The sequence below is a fragment of the Rhinoderma darwinii genome, chromosome 4 (genome assembly GCF_050947455.1).
Source record: "Rhinoderma darwinii isolate aRhiDar2 chromosome 4, aRhiDar2.hap1, whole genome shotgun sequence".
NCBI classification, from domain to species: Eukaryota; Metazoa; Chordata; class Amphibia; order Anura; family Rhinodermatidae; genus Rhinoderma; species Rhinoderma darwinii.
Window position 1 is genome coordinate 177645361 of NC_134690.1, and position 16377 is coordinate 177661737.

Genomic DNA, 16377 nt, shown 5'->3' on the forward strand with positions numbered 1-16377 from the left:
TGGAAAGTGGATCTGTGGATCTCCACTGGAGGGGGTGAGAAGTCTAGCTGACACCAATAAATGGATAATGAGGCTAGTCTTATTGGGTCTAAATGAGGGGGTATCAGTGCTCACATTCTCAGACTGTGTAGTGACATGCCCCTTTGACAAGCCAAATATTAACACCCAGTTGTCAATTTATTCGTACATTTTGTAGGAGGAATAACAGAGAAACAGGAAAAGTTCTAAGAAAAGATACTTGAGAATTAGTATTCACTAAAACAAACTTGTCAGGAGAGCTACCCAGTCCTCCTTAAGGGCATGCCCACACGTGGCGGTTTTCCTCCGCTACTGTCCGCATCAATGCCGCACATAATCTGCGTTGCAGATTCTGTGGCGGATCTGCCCAAAATGTGCAGTAAATTGATGTGGATTAGCTGCTGCGTACTGCGGTAAAAGTGCTTCCCTTCTCTCTATCAGTGCAGGATAGAGAGAAGGGACAGCACTTTCCCTAGTGAAAGTAAATGAATTTCATACTTACCGGCCGTTGTCTTGGTGACGCGTCCCTCTTTCGGCATCCAGCCCGACCTCCCTGGATGACGCGGCAGTCCATGTGACCGCTACAGCCTGTGATTGGCTGCAGCCGTCACTTAGACTGAAACGTCATCCTGGGAAGCCGGACTGGAGACAGAAGCAGGGAGTTCTCGGTAAGTATGAACTTCTATTTTTTTTACAGGTTGCTGTATATTGGGATCGGTAGTCACTGTCCAGGGTGCAGAAACAGTTACTGCCGATCGCTTAACTCTTTCAGCACCCTGGACAGTGACTATTTACTGACGTCTCCTAGCAACGCTCCCGTAATTACGGGAGCCCCATTGACTTCCTCAGTCTGGCTGTAGACCTAGAAATACATAGGTCCAGCCAGAATGAAGAAATGTCATGTCCAAAAAGCAAGACGCATGTGCATGACAGCTGCGGACTTCATTGCGGAATTTAGAATCTCCATTGAAGTCAATGGAGAACTGCCTATCAGCTGTTCTGAGGGGATCGCGGCACTCATGCGAGGGCTGCTTCCCTTTCATCCCTGACTTGCTCGTATTGTGAATTGCCAACACACTTGTAGCAGCGGTTCACAGTATTACAGCTGTCTCCCATAGAAGTTCTATTCAGATGTATGGAAGTGATTTTCAGTTGGAAAAAAATCTGTTGCCTGTTACTGCACCATTACAAATCTTTCGCATGTGTGAACTTCCCCTAATGTCAAAAGTCCTTACATAGTCTACATAGGTGTATAGAGGCTCATTTCCAGCAACCATCACTCCAGTGTTCTAATGGTACATTGTGTTTGCTAACTGTGTTAGAAGGCTAATGGATGATTAGAAAACACTTGAAAACCCTTGTGCAATTATGTTAGCACCGCTGTAAACAGTTTTGCTGTTTAGAGGAGCTATAAAACTGACCTTCATTTGAGATAGTTGAGAATCTGGAGCATTACATTTGAGGGTTCGATTAACCCCTTAAGGACGCAGCCTAGTTTTGGCCTTAAGGCTCAGAGCCCATTTTTCAAATCTGACATATTTCACTTTATGTGGTAATAACGTCGGAATGCTTAAACCTACCCAAGCGATTCTGAGATTGTTTTCTCGTGACACATTGGGCTTCATGTTCGTGGTAAAATTTGGTCGATATATTCAGTGTTTATTGGTGAAAAATTGCAAAATTTAGAGAAAATTTTGAAAAAATTGCATTTTTCAGAATTTAAATGCATCTGCTTGTAAAACAGACGGTTATACCACCCAAAATAGTTACTAGTTCACATTTCCCATATGTCTACTTTAGATTGGCATCGTTTTTTGAACATTCTTTTATTTTTCTTGGACGTTACAAGGCTTAGAACATAAACAGCAATTTCTCATATTTTTAAGAAAATTTAAAAAGCCTTTTTTTTAAGGTACCTCTTGAGTTCTGAAGTGGCTTTGTGGGGCCTATGTATTAGAAACCCTGATAAAACACCCCATTTTAAAAACTAGACCCCTCAAAGTATTCAAAACAGCAGTTATAAAGTTTTTTAACCCTTCAGGCATTTCACAGGAATTAAAGCAAAGTGGAGGTGAAATTTGCAAATTTCATTTTTCTTGCTGAATTTCAATTTTATTCATTTTTTTTTCTGTAACACAGAAGGTTTTACCAGAGAAACACTACTAAATATGTATTTTCCAGATTCTGCAGTTTTTAGAAATGTCCCACATGTGGCCCTACTGCGCTCGTGGACTAAAAGACAAGCCCTAGAAGCAAAGAAGCACCTAGTGCATTTTGAGTCCTCTTTTTTTATTAGAATATATTTTAGGCAGCATGCCAGGTTTGAAGAGGTGTTGAGGTGTCAAAACAGTAGGAATCCCCCAATAGTGACCCCATTTTGTAAACTACACCCCTCAAGGAATTCATTTAGGGTTGTTGTTACCATTTTGACCGCACATTTTTTTCACAGCACGTATTTGAATTGGGCTCTGAAATGAAAAAAATGTCATTTTTTCCAATAAAATGTCATTTGTGATCAAAATTTCTTATTTTCACAGGGAACAAAATACCCCATTTTGTTGCCCAATTTGTCCTTAGTGTGGCAGTACCCCATTTGTGGTGATAAACTGCCGTTTGGGCCCATGGGAGGGCTCAGAAGGAAAGGAGCGCTATATGATTTTGTTGGATTGGTTTTCGGGTGCCATGTCGCATTTGCAGAGCCTCAGAGGTATCAAAGCAATGGAAACCCACCAAAAGTGACCCCATTTTGGAAACTACACCCCTCAAGGAATTCATTTATGGTTGTTGTTAGCATTTTGACCGCAAAGTTTTTTCACAGCACCTATTTCAATTGGGCTGTGACATTAAAAAAATGTCATTTTTTCCAATAAGATGTAATTTTTTACCAAAATTTCTTATTTTCACAGGGAACAAAATACTCAATTTTGTTGCCCAATTTCTCCTGAGTGCATCAATACCCCATTTGTGGCAATAAACTGCCGTTTGGGCCCATGGGAGGCCTCAGAAGGGAAGGAGCGCTGTGTGTTCTTTGGAGTACAGATTTTGCTGGTTTGGTTTTCGTGTGCCATGTCGCATTTGCAGAGCCCCAGAGGTATCAAAGCAATGGAAACCCACCAGAAGTGACCCCATTTTGGAAACTACACCCCTCAAGGAATTCATTTATGGGTAATGTGACCATTTAGACCCCATAGTTTCTTCACAGAACTTATTTGAATTGGGCTGGGAATTTAAAAAAAATATATTTTTTCCAATAATATGTCATTTTAGCTCAAAAATTCTTATTTTCACAAGAAATAAAATACTCAATTTTGTTGCCCAATTTGTCCTGAGTGTGGCAATACCCCATTTGTGGTGATAAACTGCCGTTTGGGCCCATGGGAGGCCTCAGAAGGGAAGGAGCGCTGTGTGTTCTTTGGAGTACAGATTTTGTTGGATTGGTTTTCGGGTGCCATGTCACATTTGCAGAGCCCCAGAGGTATCAAAGCAATGGAAACCCACCAGAAGTGACCCCATTTTGGAAACTACACCCCTCAAGGAATTCATTTATGGGTAATGTGACCATTTAGACCCCATAGTTTCTTCACAGAACTTATTTGAATTGGGCTGGGAATGAAAACAAAATTATTTTTGTCAAATAATATGTAGTTTTGGCTGAAAATTTCTTATTTTCACAAGAAACAAAATACCCCATTCTGTTGCGCAATTTGTTCTGAGTGCCGCAATACCCCATTTGTTGTGATAAACTGCCGTTTGGGCCCATGGGAGGGCTCAGAAGGAAAGGACCACCATTTGGCCTACTCGGGATTTTCTAGTGCGAAGTCATGTATGCAGAAGCCCCTGAGGTACCAGTACAGTTGAAACCCGCAAGAAGTGACCCCGTTTTAAAAACTACACCCTTAAGGCATTCATCTAGAGGTGTAGTGACCATTTTGACCGGAGACCTACACCCCATAAACTGTAATGTGGGTTCTCCCGGGTATGGCAATACCCTACATGTGGCTGTTATCAGCTGCCTGGACACACAGCAGGGCCCAGAGGGGAAAGACGAGGGGGGATAAGCTGTGCGGAGTGCATCAGGGTAAGTAAAATTGGGGTAAATTATAAACCAAGGGATGTATGATAAATTTTAAAACACTTTCATACAGAGCTCTGGTTATTCGGGACACGTGTCACATTGAAATATTGTGTCCTCCCTTATCCCCCTCTTATAGCAGACTTTGCACCTCTTTTGACTTTTTCCCTTCTTGCCAGTTTGGGGAACTTCCCCTGGAAAGTGTTGCCCTGGTACGATGCGTGTGGGCTCGCTTCCAGAAGTACTGGGTGCCCCCCCTTCTTGGTCCCTAAAGATTAGGTTCTTGATAATCACCTCTTGAAATTCCAGGAAAGTTCCCGTCTGGCCTGCACATCGACGTAGCACGTACGCATTGTACAAAGCCATCTATATGATGTTCCCGGCCAGCTTCTTATACCACACCGCATGGCGCTGTAGGGCTTCAGGGCTTGATCTTACAAGTCCATCACTCCCATGTACCTATTGTAGTCCAGGATGCAGTCTGGTTTGGGGGTGGCCTTTCCTTCATATATCCTAAACCTGTAGGTATACCCTGATGCACTCTCACAGCTTATACATCTTCACGCCATACCTTGCCCTCTTACCCGGCAGGTACTCGCGGAATTGAACCCTCCCTTTAAAATGTACCAGGGACTCATCAATAGAAATACACTTCTCGGGGGTGTATGCTTGGGAAAACCGGGCACTGGAACGGTCTAATAGGGGTCTCCGTTTAGACAAACGGTCAAAACTGGGGTAATCTCGGGGTGGGCACGGCTCATTATCAGTATAATGTAAGAAGCGAAGTATTGCCTCATTTATTTATTTTTTTAGGTTCCAGTTCAGTTCTGAAGTTGCTTTGAGGGGCCCATATATTAGAAACCCCTATCAAACACCCCATTTTAGAAACTAGACCCCTCAAAGTATTCACAACAGCATGTAGAAAGTTTATGAACCCTTTAGGTGTTTCACAAAAATTTAGAGCAAAGTAGAGGTGAAATTTACATTTTTTTTTTGTCAGAAAATCCTCTTTATACCATTTTTTTTATAACACAAAAGGATTTATCACAGAAACGCAACTTAATACGTATTGCCCAGATTCTGCAGTTTAGAGAAATATCCCACATGTGGCCCTTGGGCGGTAATGGACTGAAGCACCGGCCTCCGAAGCAAAGGAGCACCCAGTGCATTTTGAGGCCTCTTTTTTATTAGGCACCATGTCCGGTTTGAAGAGGTCTTGTGGTGCCAAAACATTGGGAACCCCCCAAAAGTGACCCCAATTTGGAAACTAGACCCCTTGAGGAATCCATTGTAGTTTTCTTGGGGTGCATGCGGCTTTTTGATCAGTTTTTATTCTATTTTTAGGTGGCGTGGTGACTAAAAAACAGCAATTCTACTATTGTTTTTTTTTCGTTTTTTTTTACAGCGTTCACCGTGCGCTATAAATGACATATTCACTTTATTCTGCGGGGCGATACGATTACGGCGATACCAGATGTTTATATTTTTTTTTTATGTCTTATGGCGTTTGCACAATAAAATACGTTTTGTAAACAATCATTCACTTTTTGTGTTACCTTATTCTAAGAGCCAGAACGTTTTTATTTTTCAATCAATAAAGCCGTGCAAGGACTTATTTTTTGCGTAACGAACTGTAGTTTTGATCAGTACCATTTTTAGGTACATGCAACTTTTTGATCTCTTTTTATTCCATTTTTTGGGAGGTGAAGTGACCAAAGAATTGTGATTGTGGTTCGGTTTATTATTATTTTATTTTACGGCGTTCACCGTGCGGGATAAATAATGAAATAATTTTGTAGTTCAGGCCGTTACGGACGCGGCGATACCAATTATGTATAGTTTATTTGTTTGTTTATATATTTTTATTAATAATAAAGGACTGATAAGGGAAAAGGTGGGATTTTTACTTTTATTACTTTTAAATCTTTTATTTTCTAATTTTTACACATCTTTTTTTAACTTTTTTTTCACTTTATTACTTTGTCCCACTAGGGGACATGAGGGCAGGAGGCTCTGATCGCTATTCTAATACACTGCACTACATGCGTAGTGCAGTGTATTAGAACTGTCAGCTACTCACTGACAGCAAGCATAGTGGGTCCTGACGTTGTCAGGACCCACTAGGCTTCCGTCTATGGCATAGCCGGACGCCATTGTTTGGTGTCCGGTTGCCATAGTCACCATCGCCGGCCGCTATCGCGTAGCAGGCCGGCGATGGCAGCTTAACCCCTAAAAAGCCGCGATCTCTATAGAACGCGGCTTTTAAGGGGTTAATCAGCGGGGACACAGCGATCGGTCCCCGCTGTAGGAGCTGTGACAGCTGCTGAACAAGACAGCAGCGTCACAGCTCCTGTATGTGTCGGGAGGACGGCCGAAACGGCCGTTACTCCCGAGACGTACTATTACGGCATGGAGCGCGAACGATACAGCTGCCATGACGTAATAGTACGTCAAGGAGCGGGAAGGGGTTAAACTCTCAAAATGGCTAGAAAAAGAGAGCTTTCATGTGAAACTCGACAGTCTATTCTTGTTCTTAGAAATGAAGGCTATTCCATGCGAGAAATTGCCAAGAAACTGAAGATTTCCTACAACGGTGTGTACTACTCCCTTCAGAGGACAGCACAAACAGGCTCTAACCAGAGTAGAAAGAGAAGTGGGAGGCCGCGCTGTACAACTGAGCAACAAGACAAGTACATTAGAGTCTCTAGTTTGAGAAATAGACGCCTCACAGGTCCTCAAGTGGCAACTTCATTAAATAACGCAAAACGCCAGTGTCAACGTCTACAGTGAAGAGGCAACTCCGGGATGCTGGCCTTCAGGGCAGAGTGGCAAAGAAAAAGCCATATCTGAGACTGGCTAATAAAAGGAAAAGATTAATATGGGCAAAAGCACACAGACATTGAACAGAGGAAGATTGGAAAAAAGTGTTATGGACAAACGAATCGAAGTTTGAGGTGTTTGGATCACACAGAAGAATATTTGTGAGACGCAGTACAACTGAAAAGATGCTGGAAGAGTGCCTGACGCCATCTGTCAAGCACGGTGGAGGTAATGTGATGGTCTGGGGTTGCCTTGGTGCTGGTAAAGTGGGAGATTTGTACAAGGTAAAAGGGATTTTGAATAAGGAAGGCTATCACTCCATTTTGCAACACCATGCCATACCCAGTGGACAGTGCATGATTGGAGCCAATTTCATCCTACACAGGACAATGACCCAAATCACACCTCCACATTATGCAAGAACTATTTAGGGAAGAAGCAGGCAGCTGGTATTCAATCTGTAATGGAGTGGCCAGCGCAGTTACCAGATCTCAACCCCATAGAGCTGTTGTGGGAGCAGCTTGACCGTATGGTACGCAAGAAGTGCCCATCAAGCCAATCCAACTTGTGGGAGGGCCTTCTGGAAGCATGGGGGGAAATTTCTCCTGATTACCTCAGCAAATTAACAGCTAGAATGGCAAAGGTCTGCAATGCTGTAATTGCTGCAAATGAAGCATTCTTTGACGAAAGTAAAGTTTGAAGGAGAAAATTATTATTTCAAATAAAAATCATTATTTCTAACCTCGTCAATGTCTTGACTATATTTTCTAGTCATTTTGCGACTCATTTGATAAATATAAGTGTGAGTTTTCATGGAAAACACAAAATTGTCTGGGTGACCCCAAACTTTTGAACGGTAGTGAATATATATATATATATATATATATATATATATATATATATATATATATATATATATATATATATATATATATCTGATGTTGTTGTTTGTTTAAATGGATGAAATGTTCCAAATCTGCCTTCATGAAATTCCTGGAGAATTACCGATAATTTTCCTCAGAGACACTGAGCTGTAAAGTTATTCACTCATCCGATGGAACTTTTGTATTGCAAAAAATGTCTATACATTTGAACATATTAAAACTTATAAAAATGCAATCATGCATTGGTACATTGAAAAATAGTTTTTACTACATATTATTCTTTTTTTCATTCTAAATAAAACATTACTGGAGTAAAAAGAAAGAAAAAGAACAGGATAACTGGAATAGCAGCATACCTGTATTGGTAATGATATTTTATAAAAGTTACAACATTTATTGCATACATAAATAAATGAAGCAATGAATAAGAAACTACATGACAGGCAACTTCAGTGTATAATCTAACAGTTCTGACAGTATTCTCTTTATAGCTGGTGGATATTGACGCCGCATGATGGTCTGTGGGGAACAAAAAATCCTCTACTAAGGTGTTGCTACACTTTCCCCTCATGCTGCTTTTTCAAACTTTCGCATGAATGAATTAGAATTCTTATATACATTTGTATCGCACAGCACTGTGATGGACCCTGTGGATTTTTAAACGACTGTAGCAGTTCTGACAGACTCAAAAGCTACACTGGTATATTCACCTTTTTAACTTCAATTTAGTTGCTTAACACCTTAGTGTCCAAGCCATTTTTTTTCTCATTTTTGTTTTACACTCCTCGTCTGCTATGAGACAAAACTGTTTTATTTTTCCATCTATGGAGCGGTGTGAAGGCTTGTCTTTTTGTGGATGGAGTTGTAGTTTCTATTGGCACCATTTAATGTATCATATAATGTACAGGGAAACTGAAAAAAAACGTTTATTTTTCAATTTTCAGAAAGTTACAACTTTTTTTTGCTTTTTTGTTGATTGAGCGGTGTGAGGGATTATTTTTTTGCAGCATGAGCTGTGGTATTTATTGGTACAATTTTTTGGAACAGATAGCAATTCTGGTATTTTATATTTTTTTATTTTTACTGCGTTCACCGTGAGCATTAACTAATGCTATATTGTAATAGTTTGGATTTTTACGGATGCAGAGTTACCAATTTTGTATATTTTTTATTTTTTACATTACTTAAAAGGAAAAATGGGAAAAGTAATTTTTTTTTAACTTTATTTTTTTTAGTTTGTTTTTTACTACTAAAAACTTTATCTAACTTTTATTTTACAATCTATTAGTCCCCCTAGGGGACTTGAACCAGTGATCATTGGATAGCTGGTACAATGTATTGCAGTATATTGTCATATTTACTGGCTTCTGTTAAGCCCTGCCACAGGATGGGCTCAACAGAGGTAGAGTGAAGGCAGTCCTGGGGGGCCTTCATTAGGCCCCTGGACTGCCATGACAACCATCAGCCCCTCAATCACGTTGTGGGGCCGCTGAAAAGCTGTTGGAGGGCGCGCCCCCTCTATAATGCTTCTGATGCTGCGGTCGCAATTCACTTCAACATTTGAGGGGTTAAACAGCCTGTTCATGGCTGTTAGTACCGCATGTCAGCTGTAATACACAGCGGACACCCACAGGGTATGGAGCCTCCTCAGTGCGTGAGCGTGCTCCATAATTCATCCCCGCACCATGACGTGCACTTATGTCAGGGTGCGTTAAGGGGTTAAATCTTTCCTGTTCACATAAAAGAAACTAGTGAAATTCACCTATTTTTCATGTAGAAAATGTTCAATAGTCAATATTTTCAATTTGCATTTTTTATATTCTATACCTAAGTAAAAATGTTACATAATAGTTAATTTGGCTAGAATTGAAAATATAGCAATCAAACTAGGCAGAAAAACCTATGTTTACAGCAATTTTACATGGCCATAACATGGTCGCAATTTAGGGTCCATATTATGACTTCAATAATCAGACGTTAATCTATGTTGAGTTCAGTAGAACAATTAGGGAAGGTCTAGGTGTTTGCCACCCTAATATGGGCCGTATAGTGTGGTTGCATTATGGCATTGTGAAACACGGCTAACTCTTAGTGATCCAAAGGAAATTTAAAAACCTATATAAAGCCTCCTTCAATGCGTGCTTCTGATGATTTTAGTATATAATAGCTTTGTAATAAGACATGCTGTGGAGCATGTAATTATTTTTTAATTGTTGATTCTCCTAGAGGTAAAATATAGGCCCATAACAGGTTAAGGGCACTATTTTATAGATCTGTACAAGATGGATATTTCAGGATAGCAGTCAAACCTTTATTGAAGCTATCCTGCATTTCTGCCACAGCTTGTTCCTAGGGTGGGCTAATCCAGAACCTCACAGCTTTTACAGTAAAGAATCCAATCAAGCAGTTTTCCTCCAGCTGAACAAACTGATGATGCTGTTTTTTACACATAACTGTCGTTTTCCATACCCTTTATCAAATTTGGTGGCTTTATCTGCCCTCTTTCCAGCTCCAGACTAACCTTTTTCCAAATTGATGCATCTATTCAGAATGAGTCTGTGCTAATGCTTTGTAAAGCTACAAGATTCTCTATGTTACTTTCACCCATGCCTCTTTTAATATAAGTATGTATCCTGCTGGAATAATAAGCAGCAGAGTGACAGGAGGATTTTCTTTATTACACAAAAATCCTAAAGTTTTACCCCTTTGCCCCATGATATAAATGCATGCAAATGTTATCCATCTATTTATTTTATTTTTCCAAGTACATACACAATCAAATTGCAATGTGTTATCAGACAAAAAAATATATAACCCCATGGGTAAATGGGTAAATTCCCTTAAATGCCTTGCTTTGTAATTGAAGTGACAATATATTAATGAATTACTCTTAATGCAATTTCAAAATAATTACATCATGTAAAGCACATGGCACCTGGCTCCATAGGTTATTGGGCTGCAATACTGTTATTTAGTATGACTCAATACTGAAGTCCATGTGGATCTATGTGATACCTCCGCGTACTTCAGTACATAGTATTCTCTTACAGAACCATTGGGGGAGAATACCTCCGTATTAGGACATGAAAAGCTGATTCTCATGGAATCCATTAGAAAAAACATTTGTGTACCTTCACGTGAAAAATGAAAGGAATATGGAGGTTTAAGGTCGTTTATGGCTTAAATGCTACGTAATTGCATTATATTATAAAACGATAATATTATCAATACATTTTACTGTTTTCTCTGAAAATTCACAGCAATTTAACAGTATTATATCCTCCAGAACTGTTTCTTAGGCTAGATGTGCACATACCATTTTGAAGCAGTTTTTGGTGGTGTTTTTCATGCAGGTTTATTGAGCCAAAGCCAGCAGTGGATCTAAAAGGAAGGAACGTTAAAGGAAAGACTTCTACAGCTCCTCTCTTTTGTATCCACTCCTGGTTTTGGCTTATAAAACGGCATCAAAAACTGCATAAATACGACACGTGTGAATCTACCCTTGAAAAAATATTCTCTGCTTTTCTCTAATGAAATTTAATCCCGGTTTTGGTAATACATAATACAACCCTTTAAAAAAATGTTCATACTAACATGGGAATGCAGAATTAAGTGGATAAGCAAAAAAATAAAAATTAATCGCAGCATATTATGTATCTTGGGGAGAAACTACTTACTGTTATAAACTAGATGAAAACCATTGTCGGTGTCAGAGCCATTGGTGTTAAATTCTATCCACAAATGGTTAGAAGTACTGTTGAGTGTTAATTTCAATAACTCATTTTTTGTAAAAGCGCCTAAAAGTCGAGAAGTACCATCTTTCCCATCATGTATCTATAACAGAAAAACAAAGCATCAATGTTAAAAATGTAAACAGAAACGGTGAATAAATCTCTACCAACTCCTACTATGTAATTCATTTACAAAATCCTTTCTGTGGGCAAAAGAGTAATTTTGTTATAAAGTGCTTCATTTTGGCAGGTTGGACGAAAGATCAAAACACTTCACATGCTGTCAAGACTTGTATAATCAATTCTGCTTTCAAACATGTTAAAACCCTTTTCTCCAATACAATTAATATTTATACCTGTATTTTTCCTTTGAGATTTTAGAACCTCAGCCTTTTTGATAATCTACTTAGGCAACCTTAAAAAAAAAAAGATTGGTGACATTTCAGTGTAGTGTGTCTTTTCTAAGATCATCAATGAGGGAGAAAAAAAAGAAATTGTCCACTCTGTTCCTTCCTGTCAGCTTCTATTAAAAGGAAATTGGAAATTTGAAGCTAAGCTGTCATCTTGCATCTTTGACTTGGTGCATGAGGTGACTTCAATTTTGGATTCAAGGTATAAGAGAGAAAGTGCTGTATAACAATTTAATAATATAAGGGGTCACTAGTATAGGCTTGTCATGTACATTTTAAAAACACATTTCTTAATTGATTAATGAACAAGACAAAAAAATAATTATATTGTCAATATGTAGATTTAAAAAGTGTTAACCATGTATATAAACATTAAATAAAATAATAATGTGTATAAGTTCATTAAAGGGATACCGCTCCCAAACCACCACCAACCAGTTATCCAGCAGCGTAAAAGGTTAACAATGATGCTCTTCTGTAATATGGCCAATGTAGCATAATCTAGAAAAAGACCTAAGATATGCAGTCTGTATTCAAATTACTTTGAAAGAGTCATCTGGGCGTTGCTGTTATTCTAAAGAGTCAGGCACTTCGGTGCCTAAACACGCCCCTCATAGCTTGATTGACGTCTCTGCGCTATGTCTCGCCTAGGCCTCTGAAATCCTGTGCCTGCACCATTCTATTCAAGTTCCTGGGCATGCGCAGTAAAGTGGAGTGCTTAAAGTCCCTGGGAACTAGAACAGAAAGGAGCAGGCATGGGATTTCAGAGGTCTGGTAGTGACATAGCATAATCTCTGAGACATCACTCAAGCCATGAGAGGCATGTTTAGGCACCGGAGTACTTTACGCTTCGAGATAACATCAATGCCCAGATGACTCTTTCAAGTTAATTTGCATTCCGTTTTAAAAGCACTTTTTCTAGATCATGCTGCATTGATAACCTATTACCCTAATGAATAACAGGATGATGGCAGATTGGGGGCCTAAATCCTGCTGACAGGTTGGTGAATGCATTGAACTAATTGGTCCCACCAATGGGATCCCTACTGATCAGGAGAATGGTGGTCCATATAGTTTGTTATGGCTGAACAGAAGGGGAGAATGGACTAATGATTCTACAATGCATGTGAACAGTAGTGTCCATTGAAGTTAAAAATACAAAGAGAGCTCTTGGTTGTTTTCATCCCACCCCAAAATACTTAATTTGTGTCTACAGTACATGTAGACAGTCCACTACTCCCTCCTTTTTAGCCCGGTTTAGAGGGATAATAAGGGACCCATTACTCCCTATTTTCTGAATATACAGAATTGTGTGAGTCTTGAAGTAAGGGGGGATGTGTGTGATGCACCATAACAGGTTATTATTACAGAAAAACAAAACAATTTACTGTATTTACACTAATTTTCCCTTTGCTTGCTTTCAGTACTGATCTATCATATCTTTAGTCAGATCTACAAAAGGTGGATGGTGAATGTATCTGAAATCAGCACAGAAATGGTCATGGAATGATTGTATACAAACGCTTCATAATCTACAGTAACCTATACTGCAGTGCCATTTAACCCATGGCTTTCCAGCTGTTGTCAAACAAAAAATCCTTGCATGCGCTAAAAGTATATATAGAATGCACAGCCATCTATTAGGGCATACCTACGGTATGTCCTAACAGAGACTTATACTGGACAGTTCTGTGGACTTTTATTAGGCCCCAGACTGCCAGTATGAAACATTCTGATTGCTGGAGCTGACAGGGAGATGACAAAGGGAGCCCTCTCCCTTTGTTAGCTCTGCGATCAACACTGATCGAGGCGAAGGAAGAGTTAGATCGCTGGGATTGTCTGTTAGTGATAGATAGTGGCTGTCAATCACAGTTTCTGTGATCCTCACATTCTCCATCAGTTACATCCATGTTGGTGTGTGTGATTCTGGGTGATTTGGGGTAAAAAAAACATTGCAGGTCACATAAACATAATAGTTTGAATGCTAAAGGACTAGATGTCATTAGCATAAAAGCATAATAGCAAAATACAATACTATATGTAAACTGTGTAGCATAAAGGGCACAACAGATAACATTTGTTTATTCATTTTGTGTGCTTATTCATGTAGTGCATATGTTTGCTGTCTACAGTACATCAAACACTTTTCCAGTATTCTGTATACATTGTAGAACACCTTTTTCACCTTACTTCTAGGTGGTTATCTCAAAGAGATTTCACTCTGTTTATATGATACACATTGTAATTCTAAGTATTTGAAATCCCACTTGTCACTTAAAGGGGTTTTTCCATCAGAGACATTTATGACATATCCACAGGTGTTTCTCAAGCCCTTTCATATAACACGGGTCGAAACATTGCTTTTGTTATTCTGATGCATTGACAATAAACTTCACCTTTTTGCTGCTACTTCTGGAGATGTGTGCTGCTGTCCATACTTTTCATTTTTGGCATTTATAACATCAGATTGGGCTCGTCCGATTTGATCGCATGTCGCCATCCCTTAAACTCGGGACCTGTTCTGCTTTTTCCCTATGGAACCCACACCTATCTCTAGAATGGGGTCCCCTAAAACCCGTTTTTAGCTTTTTGCGCTCACGCTGCCTCCCGGCCACTTACTGAATACATGGTCGGGAGTTACGGAAACAGCGTAGCTCAGTGAGTTACGCTGTTTCTGTAACTCCCATAGAACTGAATAGTAGTTACGGAAACAGTGTAGGTCGCATGCTACATTGTTTCTGTAACTGTCATTCACTACTATGGGAGTTACGAAAACAGTGTAGCTCAGCGAGTTATGCTGTTTCCATAACTTCCGACCATGTCCTGACCATGTAATCAGGAAGGGGCCAGGAGGCAGTGTGAGCACAAAAGCTAGAACAGGGTTTAGGGAACCCCGTTCTAGAGATAGGTGCGGGTCCCACCTCTGTCTATCTGACATTTATGACATATCCTGTGCATATGTCATAAATGTCGCTCATGGGAAAACCCCTTTGAAAGCTAATGTTGACTTTATGTTTAAAAAAGATTTTTTTTTAAAAGTTAATTCTGGAAAAGGAAATTTTTGTAATTTCCTTTACATCTCCACATTTCAAGTATACTTTTACCTTTAGAATGTCACCTTCAAGCAGCTGAAAACTTCTAGCCCGTAGAAGGATTCCCATTCCAGGTTGAGTTTCTATTCTGTATATGCATTCATGGTTGTTGTCATAGTTGGAAGGGTAATTTGGAGATAGCAGTGTTCCTTCATTTCCAACAACTGTTGCTCCACATTCAGCTAAAGACAATGGGTATATTTAAAACAAATAATTGAAAAATTGTGAATTATCAATACTCTTAATTAATGTATAAAATGTAATTAGCTCCATGTATCCAACATAAATAAAATCAACAAAGCTCTCAAATCATTGTGTATAAATTCGAATTCCTGTTTAGCCTCAAGAATAAAACCTTGATATGTCCTACGTTCTTAGCATCCTTTCTGCAAAAAGACAGAACTATGATTGCCCGTGGACTTCCAAGAACTTAAAAAGTATCTCGTAGCATAGGCATTGGTAGCAACTCCCTAAGATATACCACAAATGTTCGATCGGCAGGGGTCCAACCTCTGTTCTCCAACTGATCAGAGGATTTTTGGTTGGCCCCTTCTAGTCAACGTACAACATGCACTCACGCGGAAAGGGCCGCAGAGCAAACAGGTAACAAGATGGCACAGTGGTCTACTAAAGCTGCTGCCACTGTATTCTAGAGTTTATCGGAAGTCACAGTGTTCGGACCCCCATCAATAAGATACTGGCATCATAGCTTAGCAATATTTCACCAATGTCTATACTGAAATAAGCCTTTTGACTATTTACATTATTTTGTAGAAGCCTAAATAGTAAGTGCGAAATACTGCTGGTGTTTTTCATAGATGCTAAAGAAGAGTAAACGGTTCCCTGGGTGTGTGATGATCTTGTTGTGGAAATTAGCTCTAATCTAGCTGAAGTAGCGTTATAGAACCTGCAAGATCTGATGTAGAGTATACTGCAGTAGAACTGTGTTTGATTGCCATTATTTTGCATTCCATTTTTCTAATCCCAGGGATTTAGAGCAGAATCATACATATACAGCTGTATTTACCTAATCATAAATAGTAATAACTGTGGTGCAGTTTTTCACCAGGAATATCCACTGCGGAAAACTGCAGCACTTAGCCACCTGGCCCTCTGACGTCATCCAGGCCGGCCACCTGGGATGATGTTTCATCCCATGTGACCGCCGCTACAGCCTGTGAATAGCTTCAGCGGTCACCTGGGATGAAACGTCATCCTAGGAGGCCGCCCTGGAGGGAGGAAAACAGACTTCTGGGTAACTATGAGATTTTTTTTTCCTGAGTTCCTTTTTTTGCGGCGGAATCGCTGCGAACAAGCCACAAAAACGCAACAACTACTATTTGTTGCAGG

The 16377-nt window shown here is 39.7% G+C and overlaps 1 protein-coding gene across 1 annotated transcript in view; it reads right to left on the minus strand.

Annotated features, from left to right (window-relative positions):
• Positions 1–16377, minus strand: part of CSMD1 (CUB and Sushi multiple domains 1) — a 1675903-nt gene that overhangs the window by 376259 nt on the left and 1283267 nt on the right. Inside the window, exons 22-23 of the mRNA XM_075861938.1 lie at positions 15040–15209; positions 11472–11628 (exon numbers count right to left, since the gene is read on the minus strand). Coding sequence (XP_075718053.1) covers positions 11472–11628; positions 15040–15209 — 327 coding nt within the window. The remainder of the gene's footprint in view (positions 1–11471; positions 11629–15039; positions 15210–16377) is intronic.